The 20223-nt window shown below is 44.2% G+C and overlaps 1 protein-coding gene across 3 annotated transcripts in view; it reads left to right on the top strand.

Moving 5' to 3' along the window:
• NBAS (NBAS subunit of NRZ tethering complex) overlaps positions 1–20223 on the top strand; it is a 415971-nt gene that overhangs the window by 697 nt on the left and 395051 nt on the right. For 2 of the 3 annotated variants that reach the window (XM_072143607.1, XM_072143605.1), the window contains exons 2-9: positions 6728–6782; positions 8656–8692; positions 12800–12877; positions 13864–13911; positions 14840–14883; positions 16291–16424; positions 18986–19119; positions 20090–20188. In XM_072143607.1, the coding sequence (XP_071999708.1) occupies positions 6728–6782; positions 8656–8692; positions 12800–12877; positions 13864–13911; positions 14840–14883; positions 16291–16424; positions 18986–19119; positions 20090–20188 (629 nt within the window). The remainder of the gene's footprint in view (positions 1–6727; positions 6783–8655; positions 8693–12799; positions 12878–13863; positions 13912–14839; positions 14884–16290; positions 16425–18985; positions 19120–20089; positions 20189–20223) is intronic. The other variant, XM_072143606.1, reaches the window with a different exon arrangement.

The following is a 20223-nucleotide window of genomic DNA, read 5'->3' as shown; positions in this document are numbered from 1 at the left end:
CCGCCAGGGGCTGTCCCCCCCTCTAGCGGCTGTGCCCGCCAGGGGCTGTCCCCCCCTCTAGCGGCTGTGCCCGCCAGGGGCTGTCCCCCCCTCTAGCGGCTGTGCCCGCCAGGGGCTGTCCCCCCCTCTAGCGGCTGTGCCCGCCAGGGGCTGTCCCCCCCTCTAGCGGCTGTGCCTTCCTTCTTGCTGTGCCCCGTAGTAACTGTCTTTCTCCTCCGTACCTTCTTTATAGCATTGGATTTACATTAACCCTGTGGCTGCCGCACAACGTTCCCCTCTATAATAATAATTCCTTTATTTATATAGTGTACACAGATTACGCAGCGCTGCACAGAGCTTGTCAGATCAATCCCTATCCCCAATGGGGCTCTAATAAACCTACCAGTATGTTTTGGAGTGTGGGAGTAAACTAGAGGACCCGGAAAAAAAACCCATGCAAACACAAAAAGAACATACTAACTCTTTGCAGATATGGACCTGGGTGGGACTTGAACCCAGGACCCCAGCACTGCAAGGCTGTAATGCTAGCCACCGGGCAGCCCCTCCAGCATGACTTTCTGGAGACATGGAGCCTCTTATAGGCTATATGCTTATAAAAGTTATGTAATGGAAAGCTAAACCTTATTTTATGCCGGTATGAATCATCGGCCATAATGATTCAAGGCGTGTTGCTGGGTGCATGTCCTAGACCGCCTGGCAGATGTTTGAACCAAATTTCTTGCATTATTATCCAGTCATCTCTGGCTGTATACTACAGGGGCAGGCTGGGCTGGCTGTATACTACAGGGGGGCAGGCTGGGCTGGCTGTATACTACAGGGGGGCAGGCTGGGCTGGCTGTATACTACAGGGGGGCAGGCTGGGCTGGCTGTATACTACAGGGGGGCAGGCTGGGCTGGCTGTATACTAGAGGGGGCAGGCTGGGCTGGCTGTATACTAGAGGGGGCAGGCTGGGCTGGCTGTATACTAGAGGGGGCAGGCTGGGCTGGCTGTATACTAGAGGGGGCAGGCTGGGCTGGCTGTATACTAGAGGGGGCAGGCTGGGCTGGCTGTATACTAGAGGGGGCAGGCTGGGCTGGCTGTATACTAGAGGGGGCAGGCTGGGCTGGCTGTATACTAGAGGGGGCAGGCTGGGCTGGCTGTATACTAGAGGGGGCAGGCTGGGCTGGCTGTATACTAGAGGGGGCAGGCTGGGCTGGCTGTATACTAGAGGGGGCAGGCTGGGCTGGCTGTATACTAGAGGGGGCAGGCTGTAGACTACGAGGGGGCAGGCTGTAGACTACGAGGGGGCAGGCTGTAGACTACGAGGGGGCAGGCTGTAGACTACGAGGGGGCAGGCTGTAGACTACGAGGGGGCAGGCTGTAGACTACGAGGGGGCAGGCTGTAGACTATGAGGGGGCAGGCTGTAGACTATGAGGGGGCAGGCTGTAGACTATGAGGGGGCAGGCTGTAGACTATGAGGGGGCAGGCTGTAGACTATGAGGGGGCAGGCTGTAGACTATGAGGGGGCAGGCTGTAGACTACGAGGGGGCAGGCTGTAGACTACGAGGGGGCTGGCTGTAGACTACGAGGGGGCTGGCTGTAGACTACGAGGGGGCTGGCTGGGCTGGCTGTATACTTGGGGAGGTGTGACCAATGCATTTCCCACCCTCGGCTTATACTCGAGTCAATAGGTTTTCCCAGTTATGGTGTTAAAATTAGGGGTCTCGGCTTATAATCTGGTCGTATTATACTCGAGTATATAGGGTAATCAAATTGCCACTTTTTCACTGATATAAATTTTAAGAAAAAGTAATTAATGGGTACAGTACTACATTTCCAAACTATGGTATCAACAAAGATATTAGCTGTGCCCACAAAACCTCACAACTCACCCGGCTCCATGCAATGAAGTGTGAAAAAGTAACGTGTAAGAATAAGGCAAAGAGAATTTTTTTATCCCAAAAGATGTAATGTAAATACAGTATATACTCGAGTATAAGCCAAGGCTCCTAATTTTAACACAAAAACTGGGAAAACTTATTGACTTGAGTATAAGCCAAGAGTGGGAAATACATTTGTAACCTGCTTTCTAGTATGTATCCAGCAGCCCCTTTGTATATAGCTAGACAGTGCCCCCCAGTGTATAGCCAGTGCCTGCCCCCCCATATATAGCCAGTGCCTGCCCCCCATATATAGCCAGTGCCTGCCCCCCCATATATAGCCAGTGCCTGCCCCCCATATATAGCCAGTGCCTGCCCCCCCCCATATATAGCCAGTGCCTGCCCCCCCCATATATAGCCAGTGCCTGCCCCCCCCATATATAGCCAGTGCCTGCCCCCCCCATATATAGCCAGTGCCTGCCCCCCCCCATATATAGCCAGTGCCTGCCCCCCCCATATATAGCCAGTGCCTGCCCCCCCCATATATAGCCAGTGCCTGCCCCCCCCATATATAGCCAGTGCCTGCCCCCCCCATATATAGCCAGTGCCTGCCCCCCCCATGTATAGCCAGTGCCTGCCCCCCCCATATATAGCCAGTGCCTGCCCCCCCCCATATATAGCCAGTGCCTGCCCCCCCCCATATATAGCCAGTGCCTGCCCCCCCCCATATATAGCCAGTGCCTGCCCCCCCCCATATATAGCCAGTGCCTGCCCCCCCCCCATATATAGCCAGTGCCTGCCCCCCCCATATATAGCCAGTGCCTGCCCCCCCCCATATATAGCCAGTGCCTGCCCCCCCCCATATATAGCCAGTGCCTGCCCCCCCCCATATATAGCCAGTGCCTGCCCCCCCCATATATAGCCAGTGCCTGCCCCCCCCATATATAGCCAGTGCCTGCCCCCCCCATATATAGCCAGTGCCTGCCCCCCCCATATATAGCCAGTGCCTGCCCCCCCCATATATAGCCAGTGCCTGCCCCCCCCATATATAGCCAGTGCCTGCCCCCCCCATATATAGCCAGTGCCTGCCCCCCCATATATAGCCACTGCCTGCCCCCCCATATATAGCCACTGCCTGCCCCCCCATATATAGCCACTGCCTGCCCCCCCATATATAGCCAGTGACATGAAGTGATAAATTATGTAACTGAGCTCTTTTTCAATATTCCAGCAAGGCACCATGTAAAACATTTGACGCAGTATTTTTTTTTACCCCTAATTCTAACCAAACGGAGCTGTATATGTCTGTAGCTGAATATTGAAAGACAGTCCATAAAACCCTTAGGGCGCGTTCACACGTTGCGTTTTGACCTGCGTTTTCATTGCGTTTGAAACGCATATACAACAGCTGAGGAGGGGTGATTTGCCTAATTACATCACCGTTAACATGTCCGTTTACAAAACGCACCATAAATGCGATGTTAACGCATGCGTTAACAACACGTTAACGCATGCGATGTGTTAACGCATGCATTAACATTGCATTTACAAACGTAAACGGTTATCTAATTAGGCAAATTCACTCTCATCAGCTGTTGTATATGCGTTTCAAACGCAATGAAAACGTGACCAAAATGCAACGTGTGAACGCGCCCTCAAAGAGGTTTTCCCACAAATCAAGTTAGGCCCTATCCACAGGATAGGGCCGAACCTGCTGATCAGTTGGGGTCTCCGTGATGAGACCCCCACAGATTACGAAAACGAGGGGTCTGATGGGGTCCCAGATACCTCGTCGCTCCGGGAGAGTAATGGAGCAGAAGTCCGCGCATGACCGTGCTGCTGCATTCATCTCTATGGAGCTGATGGAGATTACTGAGCGCCGAGCTCGGCAATTTCTGCCAGCTGTATTGAGATAAATTAACGCATTATCGAAACTACACCCTCAATGTATGAGAAACCAACTTTAATTTGGCCCAAAATTAAAAATTCACAATGAATAAAATGACATAAAGCTCCACACAGTTTGATACCCAATTTCTCCCGAGTATACCCCATATGTGGTAGTAAACTGCTGTATGGGCGCACGGCCAGGCAAAGAACGGAAGGAGCAGATCTGCATTTTACAGGCTATAAATTGTGTTTTTTGTAATGTGGACATATGGGGGCTTATTATTTTAAGGATGAGATCCACTTTTCAGGTGCATTGTTTATGGGGGTTCAGCAGCTTCTCAATGAGATTTTGTGGGTGGGGGTAAGAAAATCTTTAACTCTGGTTTAGGGTTTTTAGTTTTTTTTTTTTTTTTTTGGAAGTTCTCTGTACCAAGAATATTATTTTCTTTTATATGTAACCACGATTACAGCGATGCCCCATTTGTATAACTTTTTTATGGTTGCCTTGTTTTGCAGAATATAACACTCTCTGATACTAATGTATTGCACATTTGTGTTAGATTGTGCTGAAAGCACTTACTGCTGACAGCCTTGGCGACCATCATAGGATCCCAGGGCTGCCATGGAAGCAGTCGGCACCTCTGTGCCTTGCAATTTGGGTCAGTTTGAGACCCTAAATCACAGGTTCATCACAAATCGATTCACTTAAATCGTGCGCCCGAGTTCCTGTATGTGTTGCTGCTGCGCCGAGTTCTGCCGGAGTTCACCTTCTTATTCCTGGTGCATGTGAGTGCTTGATCTTGCGACACAAATCCTTTTTTAAATTCCGTGGTTTGTCCGAATGGACCACTGACCTTGGTGAGTGGTGATTTAAATGAATCTAGAATCTGGACCATCACTGAGCACAATGTATAGAGTATAGTTAGAGATTTTCCATTAATATGGAAACTCACAGGGGACTAGGGTGGAAAATATCCACCTGCTTATTCGGCTCCCTCTTCCTGCATTACTCCAGTAATAGTTTTATCCTGGTCACAATGTAGAACACCATAGAAGATGGTTCCCTGCCCAGGACTCTATTAGCTGGATCTGTAAGCTGTTTACTTGGTGCCACGTGATTTGCAAGAACCGGCCCATCTATAAATAATAGGTGTACATGCACAGGGCCATCCGGCCATATTTGGGAGAGCAGAAGGACTGGGCTACTGTTTTCTTAGTTCCAACTCGCCCTATAACATGATTGGGCAGGATAATTCTTGCTCATCCAAAACACTGCCCCCATCATGCTCATGTAGACTCAGGTGATCATGATCGCTATCAGGCAGCCTATGCTAATAGTTGCTCTCCTCAAAATTTTGACCTGATATGATCCATAAGGTGTGAAAACCTGGGAACTGCTGTTTAAGTGTGCCTTCCCATATGGTGTTTGAGTTGTGTTTACAAACGCAATGCAAACACCTGGGGGTGGGGGCTTGGTCTGATCGCATCTATGTTTCCAGTGAATCGTATGCGATTGATAACCAGCACCCGGTGTTTCGCATGCACACAACACAACACTGTGAAAACATCATTTGTGTCAACGCACCCTCAGGGCTTACAGTGTGGACTTTGTGGGATGGGAGAGCTTGAGTGTTATGGGTGCTGTGCATGGGGTGCTTGTAGCTCTACTCTACTCTTGTTTTCTATTGTCTTATTTAATTCTGATATTTGAGAAATTGCAAAAATTAACATTGGATAAAAATAAGCACAGTTCTAGCCCTGGGGGCTATAAAACAAGATGGCATTAGGCCTCAAATGTGTGCATTGGCTTGGCATAGAGAGGTGCAGCGGTGACATGACCATGGCCTCTGGCTGTGGTTGTGAGGTCACCCCAGCGCCTCTGTATGCCAAGAGAGGCCCACAGTGATAGGAGGTGCCATGATGCATCGGAGGTAAGGATGAGGTAAGTATAGGTTCTTTCATGCTCTTATTTCACCCAAGGCCTGTGCTAAAAAAAAAAAGAGATCGCAGACAACCCCTTTAATAGTGTTACATTCCTTTTTTGGCTACTTTAGGGTACATGTAAGGTAAATCTACCATCAAAATCCATCATAATAAACCAGGGGCACAGTGACTGTGGTATCTTCTTATATTTGTTATCCACGGCCTCCTTCCTTCTAAAATCAAATGTTAAAATTATGCTAATGAGTTTGAAGAGCTCTGGGGGCATTAGCTCCATGATGTAGCTTCACATGCTGTTACACTGTCTCTTCGTCCCCTCTGTCCTCCCAGCACTCTCCCATCCTTCTGCCTGCTGTAATTTGACAATGAGGAAGGTGGGGTTCTTGCACAGTGTAACAGTCCTTGAAGCTACAGCACAGAGGGGCTCTGGTAATGCCCTTCAGACTCCTTAGCACAATTCTAAAGTTGATTTTAGATGGAAGGAGACCATGGATAACAAATATAAGAAGATTACCACAATCCTGCTGCCTGGATCTATGATTAATGTCCCTGGTTTATCATATTGAGGGTGGATTTCCTTTAAGTTACTGTGTTTCTGTAACCAGTCAGATGATTGACACACTTGTATATTGCATGTAGTTAAAAAAAAAAATCTGATCAGCGAAATGGGGCACTATTGTGAGCTGAGGGTGGCGTTAGGGTGGACATCAATTTGCCTCTGGCCATATCCATTTGTCTGGGCTGTGTATAAGTATATCAGTCCTATATTCCAGAGCTGTATGTGCAGGAATGCCTGTCCTATACTGCACATTGTAGTCCGGTGCTGAAATCATAATCCGTATAACCTGTGCGCAGTGTATAAAAGCACTAGGCATAGAGTAAACATTGTGGGCGGCTAATGAAGCCAGACCTATTATCCGGACGTGTACATAGAGCTCAGTACTTGGCAGCCGAACAGCCGCCTCCAGAATTACATGAAAGATTTGTGACCTGGTGGAGTTTCCTGCTGTGTAATTGTCCTGTTTTTATTTGCAGCCTCGAGGTGGTCGTGAACATGGAGCATCATTTGTCCTCACAAAGGCTATTACAGGTACCCGGGGCTGTTACATTATCTAGACATGGAGAAGCCATAATCCCAATTGTATACTGCCGCCACTTGTATCCTCAGTCCGGAATACATTTCTGCAGCAGCCCCCGTGCTTCATGTTCTCTGCTCCTGATATTAGTCTGCAGCTGGAAAGGTTTAATAGAAAGTGTAAATCAGCAGCAATTAAGTCCTTATCCTATAGACGGCATTGTGACCCTTCCATCTATCAGTCACGGCTAAAACTTTCTACATCAGTGTTGGGGCTTCTTATCCTACTGAAGCTGGTTAGGGAAAATGGAATTATGGAATTGTCGGGCAAATAATCATTAAAGGGGTATTCCCACAAAGAAAAGAGTCCTAAATATATTCCGGATAAGAAAATAACACATTCTCTAATTCACTGTTATTAACAAAAATATAGCAGTTCACAGATGTATCAGTCCTGGTGTTTACATGTTGGTTGTCCCTGGATACGACGGTAAACTCCTAACTATGGTCGGGCAGATTCCTCTGGCATGAATAGCTTCTCTTTTACTGCAGGGGGAGGGGCAGGAGGCGGAGAGCACTACAGACACAGGCACTTCCTGTCCAGCAGAGGAGACAGCAGCTCTACAGACTAGATAAGCTCTTGATCTGAGGGGAGGGAGGGCATAGCAGAGCTGACTGTATGTGTTATAGGTTAAAAGGCAAAGCTGAGTGTGTCATTGTGTCTTATATCCATCATATGACTCTGATCTGTGCCATTTCTTTTTTTCTATGTGTCAGATACTAGTAGAATCTTCAGAAGCTCTATAAAAGTGTAGATAAACCTGTACCCTGATAATCTAACCACATAGTCAGCCCACAGCATGTCATAGCACAGTGGAATCATAAAGCCTCTGCTTAGCTAGTCCCTGCGCACACTCTGGTATCTTACAATGACCATCACTCAGTGTTAAGACCACAACTGAGTAAAGTTTACTGTGTAAACATCACTTGGGGATTAATAATGGACAAACCCCCTTAAGGCTCTATGTATACGTGCGTGAGCCGCAGGCCAGCAGGAGGAGGGAAGGATGAGTGTTACTCGCCTCTCTCCTCTCTTTGGGGAGCTGAGCGGCTGCACTGCTAATCGGGGCACGATATCTCTCCCTGATTTTCCTTTGATCAAATAGACAGCATTGTTCCTTCCCCACCTTTGTCAACCATGGCTCAAAACTACAATGCTCAAAGCCGGCTGAAAATATAACAAAACATAACATAACTCTTAAGGGAAATTTACTGCAAAATCATGCAAGATAAACCAGGGACACTTACTCATAGATCCAGGCACCGTGACTGTGGTTATCTTCTTATATTTGTTAGCCATGGCCTCCTTCCTTCTAAAATCAACATATTATTCTAATGAGCCTGAAGGGCTCTGGGGGTGTTAAAAGAGCCTCTCTACACTATAGCTTCACAGGCTGTTACACCTTCCTCCTCCCACTGTGTGAGATTATATCAGGCAGCGGTAAGGGGGAAGTGTTGAAGGAGCAGAGGTGGAGGGTGAAACAATGTAACGGCCTGTGAAGCTACAGCACAGAGGGGCTGACCATGCTCGTACATCCCTAGCCATATAATAGGCCATCTTTTATGATACTAATGACTAGTAGGAAGGTCCTCTTTATTAGTGATGCTCATCTAATAATAGGAGCATAGCCACCCTTTCCTGGTGTGGCCACTATGCAGAGCCAAAGTCCTCAAATATCTAATACATATTATCCAGCCTGAAAACAATGACACCTTTCCCATTATAACCATTTTTTTGTCTCTTGTACAATCTGTTATTATCATATACAATACAATCAAACATTGTACTGTTGCAATGGTGTAACACAGTATAATTTATATCCTTCAGCTCCAGCATACTACTTGCAGCAGCTCCTCTGGTACAGGTAAGTACCCTTTCAGTTTTTTTCTTCCATAAAGTATATTCCAAAAATTCACTTGCTCTCTTTATTTAGCCTTTGCCTATCATGTGTTTTTCATGTTAAAATCTCTATAAAGTGGTTTTCCCACAAAGAAAAGTTAGGCCCTATCCACAGGATAGGGTCTAACTTGCTGATGAGTGGGGGTCTCGGTGACAAGACCCCCACAGATAACGAAAATGAGGGGTCTGTGGGACTCCTCGACGCTCCGTCAGAGTAATAGAGCAGACGGCCGTGCATGACCGTTCTGCTCTTTTAATCTGTGGAGCTGACGGAGATCAGTGAGCGCAGTGCTCGGCAATTGCCATCAGCTCCATAGAGATTAATGGAGCACAAGGGTCATGCGCAGCCGTCTGCTCTATTACTCTGACGGAGCGACGAGAGGTCCAACGGAGGTACATGGGACCCCATAGGACCCCTCCTCTTCGTGATCTGTGGGGGTCTCAACACTGAGACCCCCACTGATCAGCAAGTTAGGCCCTATCCTATGGATAGGGCCTACATTTTCTTCGTGGGAAAACCTCTTTAAAATTGCTGTTATGAACAAACTTTAGACCAACAAGATATTTTTGGTTCTGTTGAATGGCATCGAGCGTTTGCTGCCATTGATTTGCTGTTCTGCGTTACACCAAAGTTGTAGACACCAAATGCGAAAGAAAAAAAAGGTTAAATTAAAACTTTAAGTAGCATATTATTTTTAATTATACATGATACATTTTGTTAACATTGAAAAGCCTTTCACCGCTTGCATTTGGGAGAATACCTCTATTTCTCTATTTACTCTTTCTAAGGGTGAACAGTGTAAAAAATGAAGCAACACCACATTGGTTTAATTAAATGTCTACCACTAAAAATAGTATACATTATATGATATTGTATATTCAGCCCCTCCCCCTTATAAAAAAAGCCTTAAAGGGCTTGTCCCATGTTTACACAGATAGTATAACAAGAACTGTTCACAAGAACGGGTCCCATTCCCCACGCTTGGTGTAGAGGCAGAGCTAGCATGTGTCCTCCAATACTATGGGAACATCGTTCCGGTATATATGACACTCAAATATACGGTGAATATACTGGAGATACCTGATCGCTGTGCTCGACACTTCCATACTATTATATGGAGCAGCAGGACGCATGCTCTATCAGTTGGTGTGAATGGGATACTGGTTCTCTGGATTGCTGGAGGGGGTGAGTTCCCGCAGATGAACCTCAGCCTGTTATTCTCTTATCCTATAAACTTTGTACATACATCTTATGCAGTATTGCTACAGAGAGTTTTAGCATTTGCCGCAGGGTTTTCCACCATAAATATATTCACTCATCACTGGATCTGAGCCCTGACGGGCACTTTAACCCTTTTGTGACTATGGCTCATTGGTATCTGAATCTCCAGCTACCAGTGATGATTCTCCTCTTTAAAATGGCACAAGTACTGTGTTTCTAGCTGCCGTGGTTTAAAAGATATGGCTTTTCCAAGTGGACCACTGACATGACGTCCATATCTGCACAATGTATGTACAATTAGGATAGATTTAGCTGCATAAAGGCGAAGTGCAAAGCAGGGTGAGGGTGCAGCAGTGTGAGGATATATCCGTAGTGCTCTTGGAGAAGCTACCATCCTGTAATATAAAAGTATTTTTCACAGTTCTGCTGCTACAGACAGAAGTATGGTCTCCAGGGACAGTCCCTAACACTAGTTGGAGTTTTGCATGGTCCCACCTGTTGACAGGTTCCCTTTAACATCACTCTATATCTCTGGTTTATAAAGGTAACACATCCCTTTTTAGTCTGGTCTACTTATAACTGCACATACAATGCGGCAGCTTTGCACCCATGAATGAGACAGTGTCCACTGATCACCGTGAGAATCCGAATATACGTTTATAGACTGGTACTGGGTAATGCAGCCACTCAGACTTTACACCCTCTACAAATTGTCTCTCGATGCACCGGCTCCTCCAGCACCAGCCACATAGGTTTCAGTAATAATTGATACCAAACGACCGCGTCTACGCCTTTACGAAATAAACACTAAGTGTAATATAAAAGCTATTTAAAAAACAATTGCAGCATTGAAATATTAAAATTTCTCCGCTGTAAAACTTTTTACCGCCCTATTATCTATGAACACAAAACTCTCAATCTCAACATAAAGTTGTCATGCGGATTCATCGCTCCTGTTATGGAGCCATCAATGAGGTGTCCCAGGCAGAACGCTGCAAGCTTTTACCCTGAGATTAGGAATTCAGCCTGTCCTTGCTCCGGCTACAAGACGTTAACATTTCCATGAGAAAGGGGTTGTTGTGTTTTTATGGAATGCAACATGTAACAAGAATTATTATTATTATTATTTTTTTTTTAGCCATTTAATGTGCAATTCTGTCTGATCGCAATTGTTGGGAAAAAAAAAGGAAAAAGAAATTTTTAAAAAATGGAAAACCAAGCAAACATGACCTTGTTCAGCAAATTGGTGCATTTGTAAAAAAATTACCACCATCTCCTTGTGGACTTTTTTTCATTTAAAAAAAAAAAAAATTACTGTACTTAAAGTTGTGTCACAAAAGATACACCCTCTCCACATAAATATGGGGTACCCATCATTCAGTTTTGTGTTCACATTGTCCCATAGAAATTAATGGAGCACAGGTCAGGCAAGGACAACTACACCCAATTCTCTATGGAACTCAACTTCTGTTTTCTATTTTCATGCGTACATGTTATTTATGGAATAAACTGTAAACATTGAAAGACATTTTTTTTTTCTCCAGAAATGAATAGAGCAAGTAATAGTCAAGTTTATAATATACTTTATTTAGTAAAGCAGCTTCTTTTTGCCTTTTTCTGCTTCTTTCTCCTGTAGTGAGCAGTGTTTGTGAGGTCTGTCCACTTCGGACTGATAAGGAGGCTTTTAATTAACTTTTTCAATACATAGAGAATATACCCATTAATGAGTAAGCTCTCTGAGGAGATTAGACTATTTATGGGCTGTTTGTAAGAAGTTAAAGGAAATCTACCTTAATCTACCATGATAAACCAGGGACACTTTTTTTTTTTTTTTTTTTACCAGGCATTTAAGTAATTTTCTAATATTTGTTATCAATGGCCTCCTTCCTCCTAAAATCAACTTTTATAATTATGCTTATGAGCCAGAATGGCTCTTGGGGTGTTACCAATGTATATGTAATGTCTGGGAGTTACTGCAGGTCCCAGAAAAGTCCTGCGGTAATAAACGCTGAATCCAGGTGGTCAGGCAGGACTCGGTTGCGCATGTCTGGCCACTGCTGGCAAAATGTGAGATGGTCGTATCCGAGAAAGCCATATCGTTTCTACATTTATGAGAAATTATCTTCACACAGGAACATTTTTATTTAATAACATCCAATTGAAGAAATGTTTACATACGGCAAATGAATTAAATTAAATGTAAATGTGCAGATGGGAAAACTTAAAGTCATGTGGCCAGAGTGGTGTCATGTAAGCTCCTGTTACATTTGCAAAGTCTACCCCATGTATGTAAGTCTACCACATGAAATCACAGCAGCCTCTATGCACTTCTACTCCTCCCCATCCACCATGGAGCTGCTGTGATTCCATGTGATAAGATATATACATGGGGTAGATGTTGCGAATGTAACAGGAGCTTAGAGGGCATTATCCTGGTCACATGACATGAAGTGTGGAATATTTAGAAGAGGTCTTGGACATCGGGAGGAGCAGATGAGAGGGGGAGGACAAAGATGGACATGCCTCCCTCTGATGCCACGAAGTAAAACAAAAAAGTTGATATATGAGGATGTGAAGGAAACAATTTTTAACTAAAAGAAGGGTGTCAATTAGTTAGTAGGGCTCTATGGGAACCTGTCACTAGCTGTATATGTGCAAATATGTTGACAGGTTCCCTTTAAATGTAATAAACATTCTCTGAATCTATCTTGTTTCTCTTATATCCATCCAGGACATCCCTTTTAATACATTTTATTCAAATAAGAATTAAAAACAGAAATGAGTTAATAATTATATAGTTTTATTGAACTAACCTTTTTTTTTAATGTTTTTTTTTTCCCCTGTTCACAGCCCGGCCAAGTTCTGTTTGCCCCCCGGCCTCATAAGTCTTATTAACAAGCAAATCAACTGGCAGCTTGTACTGACAAGGTAAGGACTGTGTTTATTTTTTATGGTTCGGACGCGTTCACATGAGGCTTTTGTGTTGAGTATTGTAAAAAAGCCAAGCGTAAAATGTTGGTGCGACGAGCGCGTACCACCGTGCGCCAAAGCTGCTTAGAATATAAAGATTAAAACCAAGGTAAAAAGCATTACAGCGCTGTATTGAAATAACGAAGATATGCTCCGGCACCAGCTCACCCTGAGCTGGTGCAAGGAAATGGAGGCTTATAAGTACAATTGTAAAGTAGTAGGTTTCCTTTAAAGGGGTTGTCTGACACTGTACAAAAAAAACATTGGTGGCTGGTAGGGGGCTGCTTAAATATACTTGCCTTAACATTTACTTACCTCCGCTTGCCCCCTGGGCATCCTGCGCCGTCTTCTCTCCGGGCTGCATTCACCTTCGGCCGGCCCAGGTGGCCCAGCGATGCCTTCTCATCCCTATTTAAAGCGATGTATGATGTGGGATGGGTGGGTGTGGCCTGCTTGGAAGCTCAATGCATCGCAGCTTCTTTTCCCCTGTATGTTTACAGGGGCACGGATCGGAAAAACGGCAGTGCGGAACACCAGGAGGGACCACTGGGGCAAGTAAATGTTTATTTCTTTTTCAAGCAGCCCCCTCCTGGCCACCAATGTGTTTTTTTTTTTTTTTTTTACAATCTCGGACAACCCCTTTAAGACATCTCCTTAAACATTTGGGACTCTCTGCTCAGCAAATTGAAGGTTATTTTACTAGAGATGGAGCAGGATTGTAATCATTTAGCTTCATTTATGCCTTTTACCTGTTCTGAATCATTTATCAAAAAAGAATATCCTCTTGCTGGACACCCCCTTTAAGGTGTTCTTTTCACTTTGTGGGAGGGTAGACTCATGAGTGATGTAGTAGCGGACAGAAGAGATTTCCATAATTGCAGCATTTCATAAGTGTTAGTAGCACAATAATCATTTTGCTGTTTTTCACCCCACTTTTCCCGCAGTAACGGTAAGCTCTTGGCAGCGGTTCAGGACCAGTGCATTGAAATTAGGTGAGTTACTACATACCTGTAAGATTTATGTACAGGTACTGAAGTCCTGTGAACATTGCTGACCAGGCTATTGTGATGGGGGCTAGACTGGAAAGCTGCGTAAGGCTGTGGAAGCAAATATTTTGAGTTAACCCCTTACATCAGTGCACACCACATGTTGCTCCGGAGAAGTCCTGGAGAAGTGAGCTGGAGGAATTAAGGCAGAGAATAATCTAACATCACTGGCATATAGAAGAGCAGGGGTTGGGTGATTGACAGAGCAGAGTTAGAGAGGCGCAGCACTGTGCAGAGCTTTGTGGATGAGGGTGATTATTTTAAACTGTATTCAGAAGGAGAAGGGCAACCAGTGCAGTGACTGGCACAGACTGGGAGAATCCAGCAGGTGGTTTACAATCCTTCATCCTGGTGGTAGAATTCCTGTAAGGACACTTCCCTGTGGGACTTTTCTATAGTTTTCAGGATCATTAGGGGTCCCAGAGGCTAGACCACCACTCATTATAGTGTGATGGCAGGATTTTTTCTATTATACATGGAAATACATTGGATTAAAATTATATTTGGAATTATTTTCTAAGGATTTTCTTTCAAGTGAGAAAATAGATCACATTGGCTATTGGCAACTTCCCAATTTCCCTTCTTCAGCAGCAGATACCTCTCCCTCTATTGTATTTTCCCCATCACATTTGGAGGCAGCACACGACAGGCTGATTTACATTAGGACTGCACATATAAGATAAGAAATATAACATTTCCTGCATATAGTTTAATCCCCCCAATTTTTCTGGCAAAACTCCCAAGTTGAATTCATCTGCTTCTGCCGTACCCGGACGGGGACATTACTTGGGTGTATGTTTGCAAGAATCCATCACTCTCTTCTAGTTATCAAGATTTAATTTCCCTTTTGTATTCCTTTTCTTGCACCATCCAGGTCTGCGAAAGATGACTTTGGCTCAGTTATAGGAAAGTGTCAAGGTGAGTGATTATACGGTATGTGCATGCTGGGCTCCATCTTTTCCTAGATTTTTATTTTTTTACATGCAGCAAAAGGAAATTCATCTCCTGTTAAAGGAATACTCCAAGCAAATCTGATGCACATAGGGTCTCTGCAAACGTAGACTACACAGTCTTGTACTGCAATAGTTTTATGATCGAGCTAGCACAGTTTAATGGGGTTGTATCTAATATGATTGTTATCCCCTATCCACAGGATAAGTGATAAGGATCTGATCAGTGTAGCTCTAACTACTGGGGAACCCGAAGCCATTCAAGAACGGGTCCAGTTCTCACTATTGGATGAAGTGGCAGGTCATGCTTTAATTCAGTGCTATGGGAGCACAGCGCTGACACTCTAACAGTGTTAGTGCTTTTTGACTCCTTACATATATATATATTTCACTCTGATGCAAGGACTCCCACTGCACTGTGCTCTATACTTGAAATCTGGGACCAGGCACGTTTAGGTGCAGGGGATTTTACTGGGTATATTGTGTCTTTATTAAAAGAGAAAACCAATTCGGACCACAGGAGGTAGGTGTGGATCCTCAGCCACATAAACCGCACTCTGCAGCTCCTTCAACAGTAGCAATTCTAGATGAATGGAAGCGATGTCTGCGTTCAGCTGCGGAACGCAGACATATTGCCCGATTGGGCAATCCTGAAATTGACGCTACTACCAACTAGCCATGATTGGCCATGGCCGTTCTACCGCTCACCCAGTAGTGTGAAAGTAGTGTGCACTGGATCGGTGGGGAACCCATACTCGTGATCGGTGGGGATCCCAGCAGTTGGATACAACCCTTTAAAGGGTATTTCAGCCACTAACCAGGGATCCTTCTTTAGATCTCAACATTATACTGTTGGAGGACTTTGTATTGAGCTGCTCACAAATGTATTTGAGGAAAATCTACCATCTAAATCATAATATAATAATCATAATATCAACTTTTTCAATTATCCTAATGAGCCAAAAGGGCTCCTGGGGGTGTTACCACGGCCCCTCCATGCTGTAGCTGTACAGGCTGTTACACGCTTTCCCTGCACTTCCCTCTTCCTTTGGAAAGGCAATCTTACTGCATCACACAATGGGAAGTGGGGGAGTGCTCCTTGCTCCCTGCTTCTGAAGCTGGAACATGGAGGGGCTCTGGTAATACCTTCCCATAGCCCTTCTGACTCATTAGCATAATAAAAGTTTAATTTATAATAAAAGACGCCAGTGTCCCTGGTTTATTATGCTTTATTATGCTATGGTATATTTTCTTTAAGGCTCAGTTCACACCTGCGTTCGGCAGGTTCCCTATAGTAATGGATACAACCTTATCCTTTGTCACATCGGTGTACTATTCCATTCTATAATACTTTTCTTTTAATTGTTTTTATTAGTTCCAAAAGACCCCAACCCTCAGTGGAGGCGCGTGGCGTGGAGCCATGACTGCACTATGGTGGCTTACGCCGAGAGCACCGGGACCGTCCGCCTGTTTGATCTCATGGGGAGTGAACTTTTTGTCATCCCTCCGGTATAAGAATCATTATTAATACGTCTGTGTTTTAATTTTTGAACAAGGGAGATTTATCAAAGGTGTCTGAGGTAAAACTGAACTAGTTGCCCATGGAAACCAATCAGAGATCAGCTTTAATTTTATAAACAACTGAGGGGAGATGAAAGCTAAGCTCTGATTGGTTGCCATGAGCAACTAGAGCAGTTCTGCTCTAAGACACTTCTGATAAATCTTCTCCAATTAGTTTACGACTCCTAATTGATTATAGCACAGAACTTATTGGTATGGGGTAGAAGTCCACAAATGAATTAATGATCAAGGCGTTATATGCCCACGAACAGCGGATGCGCGGTGACTCTGACTACAATATGTGGCAACGTTCTGTGTATGAGAGGGAAAACAAAAGATGAAAGCCGCTCTTCTCTCTTTCAAGGCGCAGAACAAAAATAAATGCAAGAACTCCGGCTTTTTATGTTATGATTTTTTTTTTCTTTTTATTTATTTTTTGCCTAAAGTTAGAGTGAAATAAAATGAAAGAGGCCATTGCTTATCGGGGGATGTACTAGAGGCACAGTGTAACTCCGAGTGGTCCCCATCTGGATCAATACTGTAGAAAAGAAGATGGATTCTCAGGAATGTAGTAAACGGGGAGGTTAAAAGACAGGAGACATGAAGTTTAGCAACAATGGGGCTTATTTACTAAGGGTCCGTGGACCGCATTTTCTGTTTTGCAGCGCATTTAACTGGGGTTTCGGATTTTGGTGCACAAATCGGGGGGTGTGGCCGTCGGACAACCCGACTAATTCGGATTAAGCGCGGGATTTAACATTCAAAATTGTGTCGCAAGCCATGCACTTACATACACCGGGAAGAAGATGGTGAACTCCGGCGGACCTGAGCGGGGAAACGACACATGCAGGAAATTGGGTGCACAATATTAGTGAATTGCGGCAGCTACAAAATCCTCGTCGGACAATGCACCTCGGGGATCGCGACAGGACGGGTAAGTAAATGCCCCATTGTGCTATGGAAGAGTAGTCTTTCAGCTGTGATTTTAGAGACGGTCTCCGCAGATTGAGGTCATTTCTAAGGGTCCGGCTTTTAGGACTTTTATTTTCAATGCAATGATGAGTTGGCGACACAAAAAAGGGCCAATATGCCACAACTTTTGCGAATTTCTGTCGCATTCACACAAGAATAAGGCGACTGTCGGAACCCCAGCAATCAGACAATTATCTCCTAAGTGTCTTCGGTGGGACAACTCCTTTAATGGGAACCTGTCACCAGGTTAAGCTAGCAGCCCCCTCGGGAAGAGTATGAAATGTCCTCTAGAATTTCCCTCTTTTATGTGAAATCTTGCCTATACAAAAAAAAAGCCCTAGTCATGTGAAAATGAGCAGAGAAGAGTCATTTTTTTAAAGCTGGGATGAGTCAAGTTAAGATGTTGCAAGGGGAGCATCACTTCAGAAGCTCTTATCTGCTCTTCTATAGCTCTTAGGAACATTCATTGGTGTCATATTAATGATAAGAATCTCATCTTTTAGATCACATCAGGTTTATAGTTCTGTAAAATCTGATGACAGGTTCCCATTAAGACTGACATTCAGCAAGTCTTACCCTTAGGGGATAAAAGTCTTTAATGATATCTATGGGAAAGGGAATGAATGGATGAGAGATTTGTAGGGGACATTACCTGCCACCCTAGCAATAGACAGACTAAGTGACCCGTAGTGCCCCCCCCCCCTCTGACCTGCTCCATACTATCCACCCTGCTCTCCATTGTAAATCTACTGGGACATCATACAGGATGGCCGATCCCGACAACTTTAGGCTATAAGGTCTTGTTGTGTTGATATCTGCGTTTCCTGGAGGGGGAACCTGTGGATGCGGTATGAAATTCGTTGTTCACATTAAACACATTACAGTAAACAATATTTTTGTGTAATAATATTTTGTGTATACTTTCTGTATCTATTCCTCACTGTTTTCTAGATATCTGTTTTCTTGCGGTCAGTCTGTAGGAAGCTTCACCGTTTACTTCCTGTCGATTAACCCCAGTCCACGGTCATGTGATGTCACACAGGTGCACAGCCCGTTGGCATCACACAGCTTTGATTACACTGCGTGATGCTAATGAGCCTTGCACCTGTGTGACCTCACGTAACCATGGACCGGGGTTAATCGACAGGAAGTAAACGATGAAGCTTCCTGTTGCATGACGGCAAGCAGAGATCTAGAAAACCATGAATACTTGATACAGAAAGTGTATTGAAAAATATTCATAACACAAACAATCTCAATTATTTTCTGGAATATGTTCTAGAAACCCCTTTAATAGATTTAATGATTAAACACCTTTGAGTCTCGTTTAGCATTCATGGCATGTTTTTACGATTATCCCATATAGTTCTGATATTTAGCCAGGAAACCTTTTCATGTTCTAGTTCAGCAACTTTCATAGGTTTGCAAAGTGAGAAATAGATTTTTTGGTTTTGCTTTGCTTTAAGTACATCCGCCTAATGAGAATTGATCTGGAAATAAATAGGCCTGACTCAGGTTCTCTCTTCTTCCATCCACAGCAGGCTAGCTTCCCGGGGGACCTGAGTTATGCTGTCGCCGGCCTGATCTTCCTGGAGTATAAAGCCAGCACACAGTGGTCAGCCGAACTTCTGGTCATCAATTACAGGGGGCAGCTGAAAAGTTATCTAGTGAGGTGGGTTTGTTACATTGTGTTCCTTACTTATTACACGACTGCACTAACAATAACTCCCAGCAGGTTATGTCAAGGCTTGCTGGTAGTTGTAGTTTCCTAGCAGATGGCTGACCCTTGAATTATGCATTGACGTTTTCTTATTCGGTTTACTTTTTGTATTATTTTATCTCCACATGAAGAGTTCTATGCATACATACATACATACATACATATTATAATATCAAAATTTAGAATCACAATGGTAGATAAATGTACTAAAATATTCCTGGGTATTACAGGATGAAGTAGGGAAAATTAGAAAATTGTATGTTATATTGGCTAAAATGTACTATATCAGTGCCAGTATAATGTACAATATTATAATAGTGTGTTTTTGTAACCTATTAGATTTGAGCAGAATGGATACTGTATGTATAGGATATATGCCCCAGGGGTATGTGACTCATCTGTATGCAAATGGATACTTTATACAAATAGGATTTTAAAGTAACCTATGTTAGACCTATATGTTGGTATAATAATTTGGTATAATTTTAGTCTGTGTTTCAAAGCCCAAACACTGCTTCGGGGATGGGGCTCCAAGCATCACAGTTATATATGATGCCAGGAGTCCATTCATTCTGATAGGGACCAGTAATCACGTTCTCATTCTGGAGCTGTGGTCCCATGGAAATGACGGGATTCCTAGCCTCATCTGTAGCTACGATGCTTGGACTCGTGTCCCCCGGGCAGTGTTCATTCCACAAAATGCGGCCACCATGTGTTCAGTGTTCATAGTCTTTATGCTGAGGTCTATTGATGATCTTGCTTTATAAATTTAGTATAGGATATGTTGGGTAGTAGGAGTTTTATTAAAGGGGTTGTCCACTGTTATTTGAAAAGAATGCATAAGTCAGAATAGGTGAGAGACGCTCGTTGTATAGGTACAATAAATATATATGTGCCTATGTCTTTATTCTTCCGGTCACAGTGTGGGAGCCAATCACAGCTATCAAGAGAGTCACAGCTTCAACTTTGGATGTCATTATGCCAATGGGATTTCCTCTGTCAGTTATCTCCCAGGCCACAGGTAAGTTGCTTGGATGATTGCATCTTTATTCTGTA

Source organism: Engystomops pustulosus, chromosome 3 (assembly GCF_040894005.1).
Source record: "Engystomops pustulosus chromosome 3, aEngPut4.maternal, whole genome shotgun sequence".
NCBI lineage: Eukaryota > Metazoa > Chordata > Amphibia > Anura > Leptodactylidae > Engystomops > Engystomops pustulosus.
The sequence above is the reverse complement of the archived record's forward strand: the minus strand, read 5'-3'. Positions and strand labels throughout refer to the sequence as shown.